Source organism: Gekko japonicus, unplaced genomic scaffold, assembly GCF_001447785.1.
Source record: "Gekko japonicus isolate JY-2015 unplaced genomic scaffold, Gekko_japonicus_V1.1 scaffold1578, whole genome shotgun sequence".
Taxonomy (NCBI): domain Eukaryota; kingdom Metazoa; phylum Chordata; class Lepidosauria; order Squamata; family Gekkonidae; genus Gekko; species Gekko japonicus.
In genome coordinates, this window is record NW_015162530.1 from 284,576 (window position 1) to 308,490 (window position 23,915).

Genomic DNA, 23,915 nt, shown 5'->3' on the forward strand with positions numbered 1-23,915 from the left:
TTCCCCGCTCCTCCCCTTGCACCTGCTGGGTTCTGTCAGAGCTGTTCTTGAAAAAGAGCAGTTTCTGTGAAGAGCTCTCCCAGCCCCACCTACCTCACAGGGTGCCTGTTCTGGGGAGGGGAAGGGAAAGGAGTTGGAAAGCCGCTCTGAGACTCCTTTGGGTAGTGAAGGGCGGGGTATAAATCCAATCTGTTTGGTGTCGTGGTTAAGTGCAGGGACTCTAATCTGGGAGAACCGGGTTTGATTCCCCACTCCTCCACTTGCACCTGGCTGGATGACCTTGGGCAAGCCGTAGTTCTGACAAGAGCTGTCCTTGAAAAAGAGCAGTTTCTGTCAGCGCTCTCCCAGCCCCACCTACCTCACAGAGTGCCTGTTGTGGGGAGGGGAAGGGAAAGGGGTTTGTAAGTCACTCTGAGACACCTTTGGGTAGTGAAGGGTGGGGTATAAATCCAATCTCTTCTCTCTTCTCTTCTTCTTTGCCTGCCAGGCATTTTAGCCAGTGTGTGTCCCCCCCCCCACTCTTCCGTCTCCCTGGGTGTTCCCTGCCCCCACCCTGCTTCCATTCATCCCGGCAGCCCCCCCCCTGCCCTGGCCACCCCTTCCCCTCTGCTAGCTGCGGTCGGAGCTCTTCCCAAACACTGATGGAGGAGGAGGGAGCTGCAGGGGTCGAGCCCTGACCAGTCCCTTTGCCCCCCCCCTCCGGTTTGCAGGTGGAGTCAGCCCCCAGGACAGACTAACACACAGTCATCTCAGGGAAAGATCATACCATACCATCTGCAGCAGGTTTTTAAAGGTCCAAACAGATATGTGTTTTTTCCCTGAAAGACCAAACAAGCATATCTTTTTTAAAAAACCCTGACACCTAACCTAGCAAAGCAGCTGACCCACAAACTACAACAAGGACGCTCCTTCTGATCCACCAGGACAACTCTTTTTTTGGGGGGGTCCCTTGACCAGGGCTGGTGATTCAGCTCCATTCTCCTCTGGTTCCTTTCTTCCTTTCTGATAACTTTTCCTTTCCCTCTTCACAGCCACCGTGGGAAAGGCCGTCTTCCCAGAATCTGAGGCGACCCAAGAGAAGGGGAAGGAGATGGAAGAGGAGGACCGGGAAGGCCCCGGAAGTGACCATAGATCAAGCAACGGTCCCCATCCCACCCGAGCAGGGAGTGGGGTTGAATCCTGGGAAAGAGCCGTGCCGGAGATCCCGGCTAAGGACACCGTGACCTCAGATGTCCATTGCCGGCGCTTCCGGCAGTTCCGCTACCATGAGGCCGACGGGCCCCGAGAGGTTTGCAGCCAGCTCCATGGACTTTGCAGCCAGTGGCTGAAGCCGGAGAGGCACACCAAGAAGCAGATGCTGGACCTGGTGATCCTGGAGCAGTTCCTGACTCTCCTGCCCCAGGAAATGCAGGGCTGGGTCAGAGGGTGCGTGCCGGAGACCAGTTCCCAGGCGGTGGCCCTGGCCGAAGGCTTCCTCCTGAGTCAGGCAGAGGAGAAGAGGCAGGCAGAGCAGGTGAGGGGGGTTTCCTTCGCTCAGTTGAAGCAATGGCGTTATCCTAAGGCTTCCCTGCCAGATATTTCTACCTGGAGAGAATTCACTAGGCTGGGAAGAAAACCCAACCCTGATTCTTGCCCCTAAGTTTGAAGCAGCACTGCTGGTCAGTGCACAGTTGAGGAGTCTGCAAACGGGGCAGGATTTGTCCCCTCAGCCTGTTCGATTCCTTCCCTGACCTGTGTCCCTTGGTGTTTTTTCAGGTGTGGGGACCATCTGTGAAGAGGGTGGTGAAGTTCTCTGAGGCAGGAGGAGCTTCGTCGGAGGAAAGTCAGAGGGCGCAGGCCCAGGAGCGTGCCCAAGATGCCCGGTCAAGTGGTAAGACGGTGCCTCCTGCACAGATGGAGTCAGGGCACCTGGTCAGTTTGTTGGGTGGAAGGTTTGGGGCAGGAGGAAAAGGATGTCCTTCTGCTCACTACGCAGAGTGGACTTCTGGGACTTAGTGCCACAGGGTATAGGGACGGCCACTCACTTGAAGGGAGGAGTACACAGATTCATGGAAGGCCATTCCAATCTTATTTACATGGATTAAAATCTTAGTATCTCAGTTTCCTTCTATCAGAAGGACTGAAGGTGACTCAAATAAGAAAAGGAAGACAAATTTAGGTGCAGCTGTTACCCACAGTAAATAAGTGGAACCTCCCTGTTCTCCTGACTTGGGTGATCAAGACTAGCCCACTCTTATCGGATCTCAGAAGCTAAGCAGAGTCAGTTGTGGTTCATATTTGGATGGGAGACCACCAGAGAAGTCCAGGGTTGTTCTGCAGAGGCAGGCAATGGCACACCCTCCCTGAACGTCTCTTGCCTTGAATAACTCTGGGGTCACTGTGAGTCAGCTGTGATTGGATGCCACTTTCCACACACTGTGACCGATTCCGCAAAAGCAGTTGTTCCGCCCTCTGTCTTCCGTTTCCCCCAGTTGTACTGCCCAGTTTCCCACGATTTGCTGCGCGGCCACCTTTTGTAGGGCAAGGTTTCACCATCCTGTAATAGGGTGTGTGTGAAGAGGGTGGAGGATTGGGACAAGCCGATGATCTAGGGAGCAATGTTCCCTCTAAGCAGAAATTGCAGAAGTTGTGAGCAGAAATTCTTATCTCGTGAGCAAAAAAAGCTAGTAGCGTTAAACTTGTGAGCGAGTCTACATTTGACATCGCATAAAATAGTTTTTTAGAAGGTTACTTCCATGAACTTGTAAAACTCTCAGAATGAATTATTTAAAATTATATTTAAATTATATTTTAAGAATAATTTCAAACACTATAAGAGAAAACAGAATCAAGTCAAATTTCACCCACCCCTTTCCACTATATTGGTAGACCTGGCCTCTGGAGATCAGGTCTACCCACCCCTTGCCACTATATTGGTAGAGCTGGCCTCTGGAGATCAGGTCTACTCACCCCTTTCCACTATATTGGTAGACCTGGCCTCAGACCATCACTCTGCACCAAGCCTTAGAAAACATATCAGAACTTCAGGGGTGGGGTGGCTCTTGCTGTTTGGTGTAGTGGTTAAGTGCGTGGACTCTAATCTGGGAGAACTGGGTTTGATTCCCCACTCCTCCACTTGCACCTGGCTGGATGACCTTGGGCAAGCCATAACTCTGGCACAGCTGTCCTTGAAAAAGAGCAGTTTCTGTCAAGAGCTCTCTCAGCCCCACCTACCTCACAGGGTTTCTGTGGTGGGGAGGGGAAGGGAAAGGAGCCGCTCTGAGACACCTTTGGGTAGTGAAGGGCGGGGTAGAAATCCAAACTCCTCTTCTTCTACTTTGTCTTGAAATATGACAACCGATGCTCCCTCTAAGCTGTGGAGTCTCGTGAGCAAAAACTCTCCTTCATGAGCTACTGGCATTAAAGTTGTGAGCGAGCCGTTTGGCTGTTGCATAAATTAGTTTGCTCTGGAGCTATCCCTTCCTGAGCGAAGACAAAAATGTGTGAGCTGGAGGCTACAAAACTGTGAGCTAGCTCACACTAACTCAGCTTAGAGGGAACACTGTTAGGGAGTTTCTAGGCGGACACCCTTCCTTCCTCCTTTGTCTCTTTCTCTCTCAGGCGGTGGAGAAACGGTGCTGAGCCATCCATTTTGTAGAGATGTGGAAATGGCTGCGGGACCTGCACTCCAGGTAGGGGAGACGACTTTTTCTCAGGGGGTTTTTTTGCTCCTGCAGTTGCCGCTAAGGTGCCTGAGCGACAGAGGTTCTAAAGGCCGCTCCCTTCACCCCTGCCAAGCCTTCCTGTAACCCTCCCAGACGCCTCCCTTCCCGTGTGCGTTCTCTGCCTGGCCTGATCTCTGACGAGGGGATCTTCTTTTCCTTCCAGTGTCCCATTTCCTTTGAGGAGGTGGCCGTGGATTTCACCAAGGCAGAGTGGGCCCTGCTGGATCCGGACCAAAGAGCTCTCCACAGGGAAGTCATGCTGGAGAACTACGGGACTGTGGCCTCTCTGGGTAAGGATCTTCCACGGGTGGCAAAGGTGCAAACCGCCTCCACTGGTTTGATGCAGGAATTGAACTATTGAACAGCAAAACGTTGTTTTGATGCGTGCCCAGCTACTTGCCTTTCGCTGGGGGTCTCCAGCACTGGGATGGCAGTGAAGGTGATGCTTAGAGAATGGGTGGGTAGACTGACCCAATCCACCTGTCTGGCTCCAGAGGCAACTGAGGCCAGTATTGTGGCCCTCATCACCCAAGCCAGAGAGGGTGTCCTGACCTGAGGCCAAGATGGGGATGAGAGGCCCTCAGAAAGACTCTGGAAGGGGCCCCAACCTAATTTCTCAGTTGTCAGGCTTTACTGCATGTCCTTAAGCACACAGGAACAGAAGAACATAAGACGATCAGACCAATGAAGGTCCGTCTAGTCCAGCATCCTGCCTCACCCAGTGGCCAAATAGTTCCTCTGGAGGGCAAACAACAGGGCATAGAGGCTGAGACCTTCCGGTGATGTTGCCCTCTGGAACTGGGATGCCTCTGAATGTGGAGGTTCCCCTCAGTCACCGTGGCTAGTAGCCGCTGATAGACCTTTCCTCCATGAATCTGTCTAAACCCCTTGTAAAACTGTCCATTCCTATGGCCATGGCTACAACTTCTGGCAGCGAATTCCACATTTCAATCACTCTCTGTGTAAAGAAATGTTTCCTTTCGTGTGTCCTGAATCTACTGCCCATGAGCTTCACTGGATGCCCTCAAGTTCTAGTATTTTGAGAGAGGGAGAAGAATTTATCTTTGTAAACTGTCTCCACCCCATGCATCATTTTATAAACCTCTATTGTGTGTGTCGTGTGTCCCCCCTTAATTGTCTCTTTGCTAAACTGAAAAGCCCCAGACTCCTCAGGGCTTCCTCATAGGGAAGGAGCCAGTTTGGTGTCGTGGTTAAAGTGTGCGGACTCTAATCTGGGAGAACCGGGTTTGATTCCCCACTCCTCCACTTGCACCTGCTGGATGACCTTGGGCAAGCTGTAGTTCTCATAAGAGCTGTTCTTGGAAAAAGAGCAGTTTCTGGCAAGAGCTCTCCCAGCCCCACCTACCTCCCAGGGTGTCTGTTGTGGGGAGGGGAAGGGAAAGGAGTTTGTAAGCCACTCTGAGACACCTTTGGGTAGTGAAGGGCGGGGTATAAATCCAATCTCTTCTTCTTTTTCTACCTCACAGGGTGTCTGTTGTGGGGAGGGGAAGGGAAAGGAGTTTGTAAGCCGCTCTGAGACTCCCTTGGGTAGTGAAGGGCGGGTGTATAAATCCAGTCTCTTCTTCTTTTCTTCTTCTACCTCACAGGGTGTCTGTTGTGGGGAGGGGAAGGGAAAGGAGTTTGTAAGCCACCCTGAGACACCTTTGGGTAGTGAAGGGCGGGGTATAAATCCAATCTCTTCTTCTACTTCTCCAATCCTCGGATCATCTTGGTTGCCCTCTGCTGTACTTTTTCCAGCTCTGCGATGTCCTTTTTGAGATAAGGTGACCAAAAGTACACTGTATTCCAACTGAGGCCACACCATGGATCCATACAGGGGTATTATACTACCAGCCACTTTGTTTTCGGTCCCTTTCCTAATAATCCCTAACACAGAGTTTTACTTTTTTCACCGCTGCAGCACACTGGGTTGACACGTTCATTGCGCTGTCCATTACAACACCAAGATCTTTTCCCCCTCTCTTTCTCAGCAGATTCAGAGCCCCCTGGCCTACACCTGAAGATGGAATCCCCCCCCCCCCCACTGTACATCACCTGACACTTACCAACACTGATCTTCATTTGCCACATTGTCACCCACTAACTCAATTTGTGGACATCGTCATAAGAACATAAGAACATAAGAGATGCCAATGTTGGATCTGGCCAAAGGCCCATCCAGTCCAACATTCTGTATCACACAGTGGCCAGAAATACCAGTGCCATCAGGAGGTCCACCAGTGGGGCCAGGACATTAGAAGCCCTCCCACTGTTGACCCCCCCAAGCACCAAGATGACAGAGCATCATTTGCCCCAGAGTCCCTATCTATACCTTGTGGCTAATAGCCACTGATGGACCTCTGCTCCATATGCTTATCTAATTCCCTTTCGAAGCCGTCCATGCTTGTAGCCGCCACCACTTCCTGTGGCAGTGAATTCCATGTGTTAATCACTCTTTGGGTGAAGAAGTACTTCCTTTTATCCGTTCTAACCCGACCACTCAGCAATTTAATTGAGTGCCCACAAAAGTGTCAACCCAGTGTGCTGTATCGATGAAAAAGGCAAACTCTATGTTAGGGATTAGGAAAGGGATTGAGAATAAAACGGATGATATCGTAATGCCCCTGTATAGATCTATGGTGTGGCCTCATTTGCAATACTGTGTACAGTTCTGGTCACCATATCTCCAAAAGGAACAAAGGACATTGCAAAGCTGGAACAAGTACAGAGGAGGGCAACCAAGATTATTAGGGGGTTGGAGAACAAGTTTCTGGGACTTTACAGTTTAGAAGAGACAACTAAAGGAGGACATGATAGATGTTTATAAAATTATTCTTGGAATGGAGAGAGTTGACAAAAAGATTTTTTTCTCCCTCTCCCCAGTCTCTACCAGTTCAGACCCCATCAATGTGTATTTATATTTAGGATTTTTGGCTCCAATGTGCATCACCTTGCACTTGGCCACATTGAACCCCATTTGCCATGTTGACGCCCACTCGCCCATCCTTGACAGATCCCTTTGGAGTGCCTCACAATCCTCCCTGGTTTTCACCACCCTGAACAACTTTGTATCATCCGCAAATTTAGCCACTTCACTGCTTACTCCCAACTCCAAATCATTAATGAACAAGTTAAAAAGCAGTGGACCAAGTACTGATCCCTGCAGTACCCCACTGCTTACCCCCCTCCACTGAGAGAACTGCCCATTTATACTCACTCTCTGTTTTCTGATACCTGTGGTACCCCATTGCTTACCACCCTCCACTGAGAAAATTGCCCATTTATACTCACTGTTTTCTATTAATTAGCCAGTTTTTGATCCATAAAAGGACTTGTCCTTCTATCCCATGATTTTTGAGCTTACTTAGGAGCCTTTGATGAGGAACTTTATCAAAAGCTTTCTGGAAGTCAAGGTAAACAATATCTATTGGATCCCCCTTGTCCACATGTTTGTTCATTTTTGAATATCATTTTTCCCTCCCCGAGTTGTCATAATTGAGTCTGTGCTGAGTGATAGCTCAGATTTCTCAGATGAGGAGTTACCTGCTAGCCCTCAGCTGGTAACTAAACAGCTGCCTGCAGCTGGCTCTGAGCCAGAAGGAGAACAAGAGATCAGGTTCCTGGCTGATTAGGAGTTACAACCAACAGGTGAAACCGAGCCAACACCTTGTAGCTCTAAAGCAGTAAACAAGTCTTCAGAAGCCACTCGCAGCCTACCTAGCTCACCCAAATCTCTTGCAGCTCCCAAGACTGTCAGAGACACTTAGAGTTGTAAGAAAGGAGAAGAAGTGCGAGACTCATGACCTATTGTCAGCTGTTAACTGAAGAGACGAATAAGTAGTTTCAGGATAACTGCCAAGAATTGGCTGGGAGTTTAGCTCGTTAAGACTTGGCTATAAATTCAGCCAGGAAAAGCAGCAGTTTGTGGATGGAAGGAGTACACTTTGCTAGTGAGCCACCAACCTTGCTGCTTCCAGACCTCTGCAACCTTCAGCCTCGGACTGGGCCTGGCAATTGGCTTTTCTGGAACCCCTGACCTCAGACTAGCCTTGGACTTGCTGCCTGGAACTCTTGACCCTAGACTGGACTTTGGTAAACCTGCTCTCTGAAACCCCTGACATTTGGACTAGACTTTGGTTACTCTCTGCAACCTTGCCTGTGACTTACCCTGCTGAGCCTCAGCCCATGCCTCCTGGAGAAGCCACATCCATACAGGCATTTAAACATGCCTTTCCTCTCTGCCTTCCCTTCCTCAGCCACCCTGCAGTGACGAGGTGGCCGGGAAAAGTAAGGCAGAGAGAAGGCATGTTTAAATGACCTTTTTTTTATTTGCCTCCCCGAGCTGGCTCAGGGAAGGAAAGAAAGGTGTTTAAATGTGCTTTCCCTCTCTGCCGGCTTGGGTAGGGAAATAAAGGCATTTAAGTTTCAGCTGGTCAGTTTCACACCCATCTGCCTGTCAGCTGTTAGGGAGGGGAGTGAAACTGACCAGTAGAAGTGGCAGAGCCACTGGGGGAGGGAAGGGAAGGCATTGAAACATGCCTTCCCGTTGGTGTAGTGGATAAGTGCGCGGACTCTAATCTGGGAGAACCGTGTTCGATTCCCCACTCCTCCACATGCACCTGCTGGATGACCTTGGGCAAGCCATAGTTCTGATAAGAGCTGTTCTTGAAAAAGAGCAGTTTCTGTCAGAGCTCTCTCATTCCCGCCTACCTCACAGGGTGTCTGTTGTGGGGAGGGGGAAGGGAAAGGAGTTGGAAAGCTGCTCTGGGACTCCTTTGGGTAGTGAAGGGCGGGGTATAAATCCAATCTTCTTCTTCTTAGCATGTAATTTTTCAGCTGAAATGGATAAGAATGAGGGAGGATAGCAACAGTAATAGGTTTTCAATCTTTTTCGAGTCTTCTAAAAATTGATAAAGCAAAGGAAAGGGGGAAACAGGCAAATGCAAAAAAAAAAAAGCTGTGCAAATACGGAGTCTGGGGAACTCCTATACAAGGAACTTGATGGTGTATAAAAATCACCCACCCGTCTGGGGACTAGGCCATGGATGGAAAAATCAAATAATTCCTAGCGGAGCCATCCCAGTTGTGGGAGGCGTATCCTACCCTGGGGTTGCCCAAAGAAAGAAAACCCAGAAGAAAGAAAAAAGATTGTGCCGAGAGACAGGCAAAGAGGAGGAGGAGGAAGATGGAGTTTGGATAACAGGGAAGCCCTCACTGGAGAAGACCCCGATGCTGGGAAAGACTGAAGGTCAAAGAAGAAAGGGACGACGGCAAAGGATGCGATGGTTAGACAGTGTTATCGATGCAAAGAACACGAAGTTGAGCAAACTCCAGAGGATGGCGGAAGACAGGAGGGCCTGGCGTGATGTGGTCCATGGGGTCGCGAAGAGTTGGGCTCGACTGTGCGACTGAACAGCAACAACAAATTGTTGCCTTCTCTTTGGTGTACTGGATAATCTGGGAGAACCGTGTTCGATTCCCCACTCCTCCACATGCACCTGCTGGATGACCTTGGGCAAGCCCTATTTCTGATAACAGCTGTTCTTGAAAAAAGAGCAGTTTCTGTCAAGAGCTCTCTCAGCCCCATCTGCCTCACTGGGTGTCTGTTGTGGGGAGGGGAAAGGAAAGGAGTTTGTAAGCCGCTCTGAGACTCCCTTGGGTAGTGAAGGGTGGGGTATAAATCCAGTCTCTTCTCTCTCTTCTTCTTCTTCTTCTTCTTTCTCTCCCTTTCCTCCCAGCGGGTATAACAGACCCAAATGTATTCAGAAATATTGAACATTTCCCCAGTCTGAATACTGTACCCATATAACCGTATGCTTTTGAGCAAGGGAACCTTTACCTTTGCTATACTGATATTGGACTGGGGAAAATTTTTGGGTCTGATATACCTGAATCAGAAAAATCCCTAAATTTTTTTCCTTGCTCACCCCAAGGCTGTGGCCCCACACTTTCCACGGTGAACTTCGGCAGCAGAAGGTTCATTGAGCTTCTGTGCCGCCTTCCCATCTTCCCTTAGCAATCCCTTTATTCCTTGGTCATCCCAAGGCCCCACTGCTTCTCTGGCTAGTTCCCTACTCCAGATATATCTAAAGACATATTTAGCGTTTCCCTTGATGCTTTTAGCAACCTGCTCCTCAGAATCTCTTTTTGCATGTCTGATTAAAGATTTGCTTTTGTTTTTTCTTTTGCCAGAGCCTGTGGTCCCTTCTGTTCAATTCATTCGGGCAGACCTTCTACTTTTTAAAAGAAACCTCTTTACATTTTATAGCTACTTTGACTTACATTGTTAACCATGCAGGCATTCATTTAGACTTACAACAAACAACAAACAGTACAGCACACAGCAAAAATTAGCAAGGAAGAACAAAAAACTACTGTGAGCTGAATTACCTGCAAAAGTATATCCAAAAGGAGACTTCAACAAAGTGAAATGCACATGTAATCAGAAATGAATCTATACATATAATCCGTCATGGGAAAATACAGAAGTTCACAGGATCCATAGAAGGAAAAAACAAAATCCAGAGTAGGTATCAACACTTTTCCTAGGTAGTATGCAGTGTTTCAGACTTCTGGTCCTTCCTCAGGAACAAAGAACAACTATAGGAAGTCTCATTCCAATTTCTTTACAGGACAATACTGTTCAGTTTCTTTATGGGCCAGGTCTCCTAAACTTTAATGTGCACCTCTCAAGGTTGCTTCTATGTAAACAGGACCAAACATGCTTCCTAAACGTGGTCCCTTTTGTTCAATTCACTTGGGCGGACCTTGAACCTTTTAAAAGAAACCTCTTTAAATTTTATAGCTTCTTTGACTTACATTGTTAACCATGCAGGTATTCTTTTAGACTTGGCAGTGCCTTTCCTGAACTGTGGAATGCGTTCTGTCCGGGCTTCAGTGAGTGTGGCTCTAAACAGCTTCCAAGCATCTTGTTGGAATCCCTTGTGTTTTCCTTCCAGTTTCCTTTTAACTATTCCCCTCCTTTTTGTCAAGTTCCCTCTTTTGAAATGAAATGTTACAGTTTTGGACTTTGTAGGGGTAACTTTCTATTGACATGAATGCATTGTGGTTACTGTTCCCAATTGCTGCAACAGAGTCTACATCAGTGGCCAGGTCTTGAGACCCGCTCAGAACCCATTCCAAGATCATTACCCCTCGGGTTTATGATGTCTAGGAATCTCCTTTCTACAGCATGACTCAAACTGAGGGTGGTTGAGGTCTCCCAGTATAATAATGTTATCTGTTTTAGTCACCTCCCTTATTTCCTTCTCCATCTCAAAATAAGCCTCAAGAGGTTTGGTCAGGTGGGCAATAGGACACCCCCACTTTTAATTAACCCTTAGTACGTCGTATTTCCACCCATTTTGCTTCTGTTGGGGAGTTAATTCCCCTGACGTTTTCTAACACTGACAGACTCTGTGGAATGAGCAAGGGCCCTAACCAGCAACCGTAGAGGCTGATTCGGTCAGCAACTCAAACCCACCCTCACAGACACACAGACACGCAAGCCAATGCTAGCATGCCGACAACGACAGGACAGACTAATGGCTCACCCCAGCAGTCCCGGCCACAAGACTTTGCACCACATGCATTAACTTTTCAGCAATTTCTCAAGGTTTTGTGCACACACACACACACAAAAATCAATATTATTCCCTCTCCCTCCCTGTGAAGGCAAGCAGAAGCTTCAGCACCAAGGCTAGCAGCCAGGTAGACTGGAAGGCAGCCCCTCGAGCAACGTAGAGTTCCCCGGACAAGGCCAAAACTCCCCCTCCCCTCTCTCACAGAGATCAAGGCACCTTTCCAGCTAGATCAGCTCAGATGCACTAGGGAATACACACAAAGACACGAACCTTCCCAGCTGATTCTCCAACTCAGGTCCCACAGAAAGACACACATAGACACCCGCACTGAGGCCCTCCCAGCCCCTGAGCAGAACACTCACAAGTTTAACAGGTTAGCTTGCAGCTACAATCAGAAGAAACACTCAATCTCTCAGTCTCTTGATCCGTTGATTTCCCAGCCTGAAGTGAGGCTCGGAGACGACCGAGGCTGGGCGGAGTTCTTGCTCCTCTTGCTCCTCTTCTGCCCACACAGGCACTTGGATGTGATAACTTTGGCAGTCAAACACAATCAGGATTGGAGTCCACAGATAGAGTGCACTGGTTTGACCCAGGGAAAACTTCTTGGGGGAGTGGATCCTCCAAAACAGGTCTTCCCGTCCTGGCCACACAGAACAGCACCTCTGCACATCATCATGGCAAGCAGGAGTAGATCCCTTCTTCTCCTCTGATGCACGGCCCTGCAACATTGGGAAAGGCTTCTCTGCAATTGGGGAGCAGATCCTCCAACGCCCTCTCCTCTCCCGCAGGCTGCGCACAAATTCATCTGCCTCCTCTGGAGTAAAGGTTTCTCCCTAACCCTAACCCAAGGCAGGAATCTCATCAGACGACAACCAAACATCTTCAAGCAGGAACAAAGGCTTTCCAGCAGCAGGCAGAGGCTGTTTTTTGCCAGCAAATGCTGCATTCCAGCACTCTGGATAGAGCACTGGCTTCCATTGACCGGCTTCAGTAAGATGATGACGAAATAACCTCATGCTTCCCAACCTCCTGGCAGGATGCACAGAATTGAGCGATGCAGACCCAATTCACAGTCTCTTGTGCACTAGGGGGGTCTGTAGAGTCAGCAACAGCTAGGCATCTGCGCTTCTCCCATGCACTCTCTCTGGCACAAAATTCCTAACTAACACTTTTAAAATAAAAAAAACTTTCTCTCACAGTCTGAGCAAGTTCTGCACACATTGGGCAAAAATACCCCAGATGATGATGACAATTGACTCCAGTTCAGATCACAGCGCTGCCAACCATGTCATGATCCTGTCTCTCCCCCAGACCAGTCCAGGAATGGAAAGGGAAAGGATCATTGACTGAGACAATGAAGTTTACACAAAAACCCAGGAGAGGTAGTCTCTCGTTGGATTTACAGACAGATGCCACCAGAACCTTTCAACTATAGTCCCTCTCCAGTCCAAGAGCAAGGTTCAGACTCTTCACTGGCCTCTGGACTTAAGACAAGAATATTCTTAGCAATTAAGGTAGCACAATTTTGGCAAAGCAGTTCAGCAACAGGATTTAGCTTGGAGTCAATGTACATCACTCAGACACAGTTATAACAGAATATAGTTTATTTAGCAGAAGTTGCCATCAGGCCAGAAGAGATTAGAAAATAAGAAAGGCTAAGCAGATTTTGTCTAACTATACAATAGAGGATATTTACCAACATGAAGAAGGGTCAATAGTCCAAGACAGTCCATTGGAATAAATTCCACTAAGTCTCATCTTTGTCCAAGGTCCCAGCCATGTGCTCCAGAAATCCTTTGTTGTCTCCCAAGGAGCACACGACGGAGATACAACATTCCAGGGTACACTCAGAAGCAAGCCAAAAAAGTGAGTTCTTCTCTCTGTGTTGGCCAATTTGACCCCCAATCTCATTATGCCGGCCTTGGCCAACAGCCAACCCAATGAGACAGGAACTTTCCAAATTTGGTAAATGGGTGGGGGTAGGTTGGGAGTAGCAGTCATCTTCTGCGCAGTAAGATGATACCAGCCCAACCCACCTTGGTCCTGCGTGCCCTTCTACATGCTTCACAGAGGCATCTGGATTTATGGGGGCAATTTGGACAAATGGTCAAGCCATGTGGCTTCAGGGGGGGAGGCAGATGCATTCCAAAGGGGAACATGAAACTTCTAGAAATCACACAAGGGGAACATGAAACTCTAGGGATCAATTTTCCTTTACAATTCCCCTGACGTTTTCTACCTTATTTGGTTCTATGCTGTCTTTGTTGTACAACACAACACCTCCATCTACCTGTCCGCCTCCGTCATGCCTATAGAGTTTGTCACCAGGAATGACTGTATCCCACAGCTTTTCTCCATTCCACTATGTTTTCTGAGATACCTCCTACATCTAAAGTGTCAGTGAGCACCAAGCACTCCAGCTCCCCATCTTGGACCGGAGACTTCTAGCCTTGGAATACAGACACCTCTAATGTGTTTCCCTCTCCCAAAGCCCTCGCCTCCCTCGGCCCCTTAGTCACCACACATGGCCCTCAGTTGCCATCCTGCCCTCACTGCCAACTTCTTTTAGGCTCCCACCAATACTACCCTGGGTGTTTATGCCGTCATGCCTTTGGACTGACTTGCTTGAACTGGAGGCTCACCGTCTCCTGTGGGTCCCCCCCCCCCCCGGGATTACCTTAAAAGCTGCTCTGGCACAATTTTACTATTAATCACCAGCAGCCTGGTTTACTTTTGGTTCAAAGGAAGCCTGTTTTTTTTTTTGTTTTTTTGGGTAAAGGTTTGGCTTGTCCCAGAAAGTTCCCCAGTGCCTAATAAATCTAAACCCTCCTCCCAGCAACACTTCTCACATATGGGATTCCTGTCATTCTTTCTGAGTGTGATCTGGAGTGGATCCTTCCTCCTTGCACAGGTTCTGATTGTGGGCCTTGGTCTTGACCAGGTTTCCACCTTTCCTTGGATTTCTGTCCTTCCCCATGTAAGAACGATCACTGTCTCTTTCTCTGTGCCAAAGAACCACGGAATGGAGACAGACAAAGTTCTCGCATCCAAAGAAAGGCCAGAGAGTTTCTCAACTGGTTCTCCAGAGAGGGTTTCTTTCCCAGAGGAGCTGGCTGCGAGTAGGTATCCTTCGTGATTGTGTCAAAGGAATGAGCAAGGAACAGGCAAGGAGGATTTCTGCCTCACTTCCTAGCGATGCTTGGTTTGATTGATTTAGCAAGTCCACTGGGAAAGGAAGGAGTGAGGCCTTCTGGGGCCTGAAATCTGGGAGATTCAGAGGTTCCTTCTGGGGCTGAACTCAGCTGGGGCTCTTGAGAGGCTTAGGGATCATTATACTGGATATTCCAGAAAAGGTTAGCGGAGTTTGTCCCTGCCAACTTTTATGTCTGTGAGTGACAGCTGCCGAATGTCAGAACTGTGCCGAGAGGAAGCACAGATTTCTCCACAGTGGGAGGCACTAAAAAGGCAAGTGTGAAAGCCACTGAAAACAGGCTTACCTCAAATGAAGACCAACAAATTGTTGGCAGTATCTGTATGATATCACAGAGCAATTCTGTAGTAATTGGTCTGCAAGGATCTGAAGCTGAACTCTCTACCGCCCGCCTGGCCACAAAAGAATTATAAGTGTCTGGAATCTCACCGGCCTTGCTATAATAATAATAATAATAATAATAATAATAACGCTTTCGATTTCTTAATCGCTTTCCCCATGAGTGGGCTCAAAGTGATTTACAGTTACACTTTTAGACAGGGGACTAACAATGTTTTCATAGGGGATAGGAAAGACAACATATAATTCATTTTTAATTGCACACGCCGTAACTGCACAGTGGAAACGTCTCTGGCTTGGATCAGTCATGTCCCGAATGGCTGCATCGACCAGCTTGATTACGTTGGGGTTTCAGGACCCGTATGTCATATCGCCACACTGCCACCACCTGGCTGGAGCATCCCACTGCAGGGATTTTTCTTGTAGCTGAGTAGTTTCTAACTGCCTTCCGATCCTGGAGCAGCATGCCCCAACCGACAGCTAACACCTTCCCACCGGGGAGTTGGTGTGCCCACCCTCTCTAAGGAGTGGTTCCCATTTTATCTATTCGCCGAGGCTTTTGAATTGCTGGGTGGACGATGAGCTGGGGACAACAGGCTGGCTGCTCACACCAGTGCAGGGCTCGAACTTAAATAAAATGGCTGCTAAATGAACACTCATGGTCCCGGGAGACAGGCCACGACTCCTGAGGTGCGCCAAGTAACGCAGAACCTGTTGCTCTGAACATGGAAGAGAACTCCCAGGCCCAATGGAAGTAGAAAAGGAGCAGAATGCTTGGAAGACCTTAAGGTAAGACCTGTGGGTGGAAGGTGCAATGGATTGAAATACTCCCTGCCAAATTATGTGTTCCCAAGGCTCGAAAGGTCCTCCGGGAATGGCTCCGGGGACCCTCAGTGTGTTGGGTGCCAGGCTCAGGAATCTCTTCTCCTGAAAGTGAGATGACGCATCTGTGATGTCATTATTGATACTTGCAACATACTTCGCTGAGAAGAAAATGTTACTGTCAAGGCAGGTTAAAACAAATTTACGAACAAGGCGCATGACCCGCTCAGAGCGAGTAGTTTGCCAATTAGTGACGCTCATCACGGCTTTGTTGTCACACCAAAAAGTGACCCACTTGTTATGAAAATCCTTGCCCCATATAATCACAGCCACTAGAATAGGAAAAAACTCCAAAAATATTAGATCTCTCAAGATATCAGACTCCCGCCAACATTTAGGCCAACACTGAGCACACCAGTGGCCTGAAAAATAAACACCAAAACCGAGGCTACCTGCTGCATCCAAATGGACCTGCAAAGAGCCCCCAGGTGACAGGGGGGACTGCCAAATGGATATGCCATTGAACTTTTCAAGAAATTGGCACCAAATCCCAAGATTTGCCTTCATACTTCTTGTAACCCTAACGTGATGATGAGGAGCAGACACCCCTGATGTGGAACGGGCCAAACATGCAAAATTGGGGCAAAATTGAGGTGCCCCAACAGGGATTGCATCTCCTTCAGTGTGCATTTTTAGAGACCAGCATTTTTTGCAGTAATAGGCGAAGGGAAGAAAGCTTATCCTCAGGAAGCCTAGAAATGTCCAATTCGGAATCCAGTAATATGCGAGCTGTGTTGTAGGACCCTCAGTTTTATCCTTTGCAAGGGGAATTCCCAATTCAGCTGCCAATGACTGAAAGGTGGCCAAGTGAAAGGTACACTCTGGGGAACCAAATGGACCAATAGACAGGAAATCGTCAAAAGAATGGGTGATATGGGGGCTATTTGCTCTGCCTTTTGCTACAAACTCCAGAAAAGAACGAAAGGCCTCAAAAGTAGCACAGGCTACGGAGCACATACCATCCACATACCATAGGCCATCCAGCTTAAAACCCAGCAGGCAAAAATCAGCTGGATGAACGGGCAGAAAGCGAAAAGCTGACTGGATGTCACATTTTGCCATGAGGGCACCAGGGCCACAGGATTGGACTAAACGAACCACCTGATCAAAAGTTGCATACTTAACTGAACAAAATTCTGGAATAAAATAGTTAACCAATGAGCCCTTAGGGTATGAAAGGTGATGTATAAGGTGGAATTCACCTGGGGCCTTCTTAGTAACCACCCCATGTGTGGAAACCCTAAGATTATTAAATGGACTGAAAAAGGTCCTGCAATCCTGCCCTCGGCACATTCCTTTTCCACCTTATGTCTGCCTACCTCTGGCCGATCCCTTGCTGATTTGAGGTGCCCACATTCTGTCGGCAAATGTGGACCATCATATGGGATTCTAAAACCTGACATGAAACCGTCCCTCAAAAAGACTGCCATTTTTTAATTTGGGTACGATGCAAGCAAAGGTTCCAGAGCCTGAAAGCAAATTGGGGTGCGTGCCAAGGAAAAAACAGGTGTATCCTTGCTATTATGGAGCTGCGGTGGCTCAAGTGGTTAAGACACTGAACTGCAGGCTATGGAAGGTCGGTAGTTCAGCAGTTCAAGACCCGGGTGGCCCCAAGACGGAGTGAGCTCCCGTCTCTAGTTCCAGCTCCTGCCAACCTAGCAGTTCGAAAGCAAGAAATTGCAAGTAGATAAGTAGGTACCACTTTGGTGGGAAGGTAACAGAGTTCCGTGCGCCTTGATGTTTAGTCATGCCGGCCACATGACCACAGAAACATCTTCGGACAGCACTGGCTTTTCGGCTTTGAAACGGAGATGAGCACCGCAACCCTAGAGTCAGATTCGACTGGCTTTCGAGCAAGGGAACCTTTACCTTTATCCTTGCTATTATTTTGAACTGTTTGTACTGTTGGAATTACCGGATCCTGCTTCCTTTTCCCCACTGGCATTGGAAGAGGACTGGGATCCTCGAAAGGGGTGAGAACCACTGCGAGAGCATGACCGCCTGGGATGCGGGACCAAAACACACATCACAATGATGATCAAACTTGCATTTTGTGCGGCTACATTTACCCTGGATCCACTTTGACCAGCCAGATTTTATCATGAATGAGGTCTCCACCTGGCCACCGCGCTATAAGAGGCCCTTTTCCGAAAAGCCTCATCCTATTCTATCTCATTGGCCATAGTGTGAGCCTTCAAAACGTCTGCCATGTGATTGACCAAATGCCAGCCACGCTTGGGATAGGATTTAACCCCCACCCCTATAAAGACTGCATAGCCAGGCATCCAAGTTATGAAATTACGCTCCACTGCCATTTTGGAATTATTTTTCCCTGACTGGGGCCCACACATGCCCTCCTCCCTATCCAGCTTCAGCAAAGAAAAAATGTCTACATAATATCCATCCAGGATATGTTCCTGGATCTTTCTAGGCAGATAAATGCCCGGGGGGGTCTTCTGTATTGCTAAAGGCCGGAGTAGCTCTGTTAGCATCTTGCAGTTCCAATCCCCATACTGCACCAGGACCTGCTGCCTCCCCTCTACGCTTCCACGCCCAAGGTGGCAAACTGAGAATATGTGCTCCTGTTTCCCAATAGTCCCCCCCCTTGCATGCGTGGAATCCTCATCAGAGGCAGATACACCTGACCCTGAGTCATCACTGGCTTCCTCACGCTCCCGGGCAGATCATGACTCGCCCTTCCTGGAGGACTTCTTCTATCACTTTGGATGATTTTGGACCTCCTCCTCGTCGCTGGATGAGATGGACTCCACGGGAGAACGTGGCCTCTTAGGTCTGCTCTTACGCCCTGGTGCGGTCTGCGTTGGCTGCCTTTCCATCTTATCAAAAGGCTCAGAAAGGCGCTCCAGAGTCTGCGCAATGCCCATCAGAACAGTAGAACTATCGATTGCTGGTGTAGCAGCAAAAGCATTGCCAGTGGCGGGGGGGGGTTAGTAGAATTGTTGAGCATGGACCTTGCCCGTGCCTGAGTTACTTTCTTGCCTCCACCTGAGGCAGAAGAGGGGCCAGGCATAGCTGGGGGCGGGTCCCTAGCAGCCCTTTTTGCTGACCTTAATATAATTTTTGAGGCAGTGCTTTCCCCCCCCCCAGCACTTTTTGTGGGGGGCACCCGGCTCTTCCTTGCCATGGCCTTTTTAGTTGTAGTTGAGCGTTTAGAAGGCAACTTACCAATTAACTATATCAAAATTGAAATCAACTTTAAAAACTCAAAAGTGAGCCTGCCGTCAGTGAACTATCAATTAAATTGCCCACAGGAAGCCCACCACTTTGTTAAAAGCTAATATGACTGTAATTGCTATAACCAGAGCGTATCCGACCCAGATGATCCTGTTAATGAGAATAGAACTGCAATTTAATACCCTATGAACAGAACCTGAATAAGGACGTGTACAAAAAAACCTATTACAGACTTAAATTAAGCATGTATCCTGGGGCAGCCGGCTATGAAAGTTGGCCATAACAATAGCAAACCCACTAGCAAGTAGATACCTATTATAACCAGTGTTCTCTCTAAGCTGAGTTAATGTGAGCTAGCTCACAGCTTTTTAGCCTCCGGCCCACACATTTTTGTCTGAGCTCAGGAAGGATGGCTCCAGGGCAAACTAATTTAAGCAGCAGCCAAATCACTCGCTCACAACTTTAATGTCAGCAGCACACAAAGTAGAATTTCCTCCCCTCACAAGACTCCACAGCTGAGAGGGAGCACTGATTATAACCCAATAACAGTACTTGCTGAGCAAAGAAACCAAAAGCATCCCAGTTAAGCAGACAAGTGGGGAGGGGAGTGATCGATCCAACGAAAATCACACTGCCACACCTCACTGGCAGTGCTGCTTAAATTTTCCCAGGCAGGCTCTACGTCATCTCTGCACAGAGCGGGCCAAATTTAGGGCAACCAATAAGCTGGTGTCACCCAGCTGACGTGGAGCCAGCCAACGTGGTCACCCCAGGTTCCCGCCTCTGCTCGCCGTTAGCCCAATGGGGGGGGGGGAGAAGACCTACTCCAGCCCTCTTCTGCCCATGCAGCAATCCACACTTTTCAGGTTAGTCTTGGCCATGTTTGGTGGTTTGGCTTCTTGTGTGGCTCCTGATTAGACCTCTTTCTTTATTCCAGCAGGAAGAAGGCACTAAAATATTTACGGAGTAGATTTAAATTCAATGGCAGATCAGACCACCTTGTGTGGATTCTAACAGAATCTCTCTCTTTATTCGAGCAGGAAGAAGGCACTGAAATATTTACAAAGTAGATTTAAATTCAATGGCAGATCAAACCTCTTTGTGTGGATTCTAACAGGATCTCTCTCGTTATTCCAGCAGGGAATGATCAGAGGAATGAGAAAGATGAGGAACTTCATCACCTGTTGCCAGATGTAGTAAAGGATGAAGACTTGAGAGGAAATTTCAGGAATCAAGGCAGACATAAGAGGCAAAAAGGAAGCCACTTGTTTGAGAACAAAGATAAAAACATTCCTTTCCAAGGGGGGGATTTCCATGAAGTAATTCACATGGTGGAGGAACCATACAAGTGCTTGGAGTGTGGAATGAATGTCTCAGATCAAACCCAATATAATAGCAGTTCACACTGTGGCAAGACCATCTCAGGGAAATCAGACTTTGTTCATTCAGGAGAGAAACTGCTTATCTCCTCAGAGGGTGGAAAGACATTCTTTGATGGGAAAAGTGATAATATATATTTTCCAAAGTACAGCATAATGAAGGCCCATAAATCTTTTCAGTGTGAAAAGGACTTGAAATACAGATCACAGCTCCCTGTACACCAAAGAATCCACAGAGAGGAGAAATCTTCTGAGTATGCAGAGAGTGGAAAGAAGTTGAGTCAGAGTGGTACTCTTAAAGATCATCAAAGAATACACACAGGGGACAAACCTTATCAGTGCTCAGAGTGTGGGAAGAGATTCAGACAGAGCGGCAGTCTTCAGGAGCACCAAAGAACCCACACAGGGGAGAAACCTTTCGAGTGCTCAGAGTGTGGAAAGAGCTTCAGTCAGAGTGGCACTCTTCTCCTGCATCAAAGAATCCACACAGGGGAGAAACCTTTTGAGTGCTCAGAGTGTGGAAGGAGATTCAGTCAGAGTGGCAGTCTTCAAAATCATCAAAGAACCCATACAGGGGAGAAACCTTTTGAATGCTCAGAGTGTGGAAAGAGATTCAGTCACAATGGCAGTCTTCAGTATCACCTAAAAACCCACACAGGGGAGAAACCTTTTCAATGCTCAGAGTGTGGAAAGAGATTCAGTCAGAGTGGCACTCTTCAACTGCATCAAAGAACCCACACAGGGGAGAAACCTTTTCAATGCTCAGAGTGTGGAAAGAGATTCAGTGAAAGTGGCACTCTTCAATATCATCAAAGAACCCACACAGGGGAGAAACCTTTTCAATGCTCAGAGTGTGGAAAGAGATTCACTCGGAATTTTTCTCTTCACCAGCACCTAAGAATCCACACAGGGGAGAAACCTTTTGAATGCTCAGAGTGTGGAAAGAAATTCCGTTATAGTGACAAGGTTCAACGTCACCAGAGAACCCACATAAGGGAAAAACCATTTGAGTGCTCAGAGTGTGGGAAGAGATTCAGACAGAGCGTCCGTCTTCAGGAGCACCAAAGAACCCACACAGGGGAGAAACCTTTCGAGTGCTCAGAGTGTGGAAAGAGCTTCAGTCAGATCAGCAGTCTTCAGTTGCATCAAAGAACTCACACTGGGGAGAAACCTTTTGAATGCTCAGAATGTGGAAAGAGATTTAGTTGGAGTGGCTTTCTTCAACAGCATCAAAGAACCCACACAGGAGAAAAACCTTTTGAGTGCTCGGAGTGTGGGAAGAAGTTCAGTCAGATCAGCAGCCTTCAGTTGCATCAAAGAACTCACAGTGGTGAGAAACCTTATGAATGTTCAGAGTGTGGAAAGAGATTCAGTCGGAGTTTTTCTCTTCACGAGCACCTAAGAACCCACACAGGGGAGAAACCTTTTGAATGCTCAGAGTGTGGAAAGAGATTCAGTCGGAGTTTTTCTCTTCACGAGCACCTAAGAACCCACACAGGGGAGAAACCTTTTGAATGCTCAGAGTGTGGAAAGAGATTCAGTCGGAGTTTTTCTCTTCACGAGCACCTAAGAACCCACACAGGGGAGAAACCTTTTGAATGCTCAGAGTGCGGAAAGAGATTCAGTCGGAGTGGCCATCTTCAGCTGCACCGAAGAACCCACACAGCGGAAAAATCGTTTGAGTGTTCAGAATGTGGGAAGAAGTTCAGTCAGAGTGACAGTCTTCAGTTACATCAAAGAACTCACAGTGGGGAGAAACCTTTTGAATGCTCGGAAAGAGATTAAGTCAGAGTAGCACTCTTCTGCTGCATCAAAGAACCCACACAGGGGAGAAACCTTTTGAATGCACAAAGTGTGGAAAGAGATTTAGTCAGAGTGGCTTTCTTTCTTTTTCTTTTTTATAACATTTATTTATCCTCTTCCATGTTGTGTATCGGGTTACATAAGTTACATATGTAGGAGTGGCGTTCTTTAACAGCATCAAAGAACCCACACAGGAGAAAAACCTTTTGAGTACTGAGTGTGGGAAGAAGTTCACTCAGAGTGGCAATCTTCAGTTGCATCAAAGAACTCACACTGGGGAGAAACCTTTTGAATGCTCAGTGTGGAAAGAGATTCAGTTGGAGTGGTTCTCTTCATCAGCATATAAGAACCCATGCAGGGGAGAAATATTTTGAATGCTGGTGTTGGAGGTACAAAAAGGCTCAGAAAATAGTTACACAAAGAAAGGCGTGTTTACCCAGTATGCTGTAATGGTTAAGAGTGGTGGACTCTAATGTGGAGAACCGGATTTGATTCCCCACTCCTCCACATGAAGCCAGCTGGGTGACCATGGGCCAGTTACAGTCTAGATGACCATGAAGATCTCTTCCAATTCTTTGATTCTATGAGTTCTCTCAACCCAACCTGCCTTGCAGGGTTTCTGTTGTGAAGAAAGAAAGGGAAGACAATTGTAAGCTGCTCTGAAATTACTTTGGATAGAGAAAAGTGAAGTATAAAACCAACTCTTCTTCATAGTAGTTGGCCTCCTCTGTAAACGTAGCCACTTCAGGTTATCTGCCAAGTTAAGTCTTTCAGATGTCTGCAATTTTAAGTATTGGCTGTTACACACAAAGTATTAAAGTTTTGGCTATTAGGACTTCCAGTTTTCAGTGTGGCAAGGACATTTGGTCCCAGGAGAGCTCCCCTGAAGCTGTCTGGATCACTGGGTTTAGAGGGGATTTAAACTCTTTTGGAGCCCCCATGGATCTCCCCATAGAGGAGTCCAAGCAAGGGGCTTGATCTTGGACTCTCTGCAAGTGGATTGAGTCTGAGATCGCCCCAAAGCCCCAACCCATGTGAGAGCATCTATGGACTCCATAGCTGTGCAGCTGGGATGAGAGGAATGCATCTGACTTCATACAAAATTCTAAAAGAAATCCTAACACTGTGAGTACTTCTAAAACCTTGAACTGAGAGGAGATTCTCTATTTTGATCTAGCCCTTTAAAAAGAAAGTGGAAATGAGAGAGGAGGAGGGATCTCCCCCCCCCACTTCAGAAGCGGCTTGGAAAAGAATTACTACTTTAATACATATAAAATACCTTTAAGGGCTAAAAGAAATGGTTGAGGTCTGGATTTAACAACTTTTTGATTGACCCACTTTAGTATGATTTGACCCAATTTATTCCTGCAGAAAGCTTTTGATAAAGTTCCTCATCAAAGGCTCCTAAGTAAGCTCAAAAATAATAGGATAAAAGGACAAGTCCTTTTATGGATCAAAAACTGTCTAATTAATAGAAAACAGAGAGTGAGTATAAATGGGCAATTTTCTCAGTGGAGGGTGGTAAGCAGTGGGGTATATAATGGGATAAAAGTGGATCAAAAACTGTCTAATTAATAGAAAACAGAGAGTGAGTATAAATGGGCAATTTTCTCAGTGGAGGGTGGTAAGCAGTGGGGTATATAATGGGATAAAAGTGGATCAAAAACTGTCTAATTAATAGAAAACAGAGAGTGAGTATAAATGGGCAATTTTCTCAGTGGAGGGTGGTAAGCAGTGGGGTATATAATGGGATAAAAGTGGATCAAAAACTGTCTAATTAATAGAAAACAGAGAGTGAGTATAAATGGGCAATTTTCTC

The 23,915-nt window shown here is 47.5% G+C and overlaps 1 protein-coding gene across 1 annotated transcript in view; it reads left to right on the forward strand.

Annotated features, from left to right (window-relative positions):
• Nucleotides 1–23,915, forward strand: part of LOC107106185 (zinc finger protein 850-like) — a gene marked incomplete at its 3' end in the record, with an annotated part of 101,761 nt that overhangs the window by 2,471 nt on the left and 75,375 nt on the right. Inside the window, exons 2-4 of the mRNA XM_015406293.1 lie at nt 1,032–1,219; nt 1,756–1,870; nt 20,055–21,996. Of these exons, the coding sequence (XP_015261779.1) occupies nt 1,032–1,219; nt 1,756–1,870; nt 20,055–21,996 (2,245 nt within the window). The remainder of the gene's footprint in view (nt 1–1,031; nt 1,220–1,755; nt 1,871–20,054; nt 21,997–23,915) is intronic.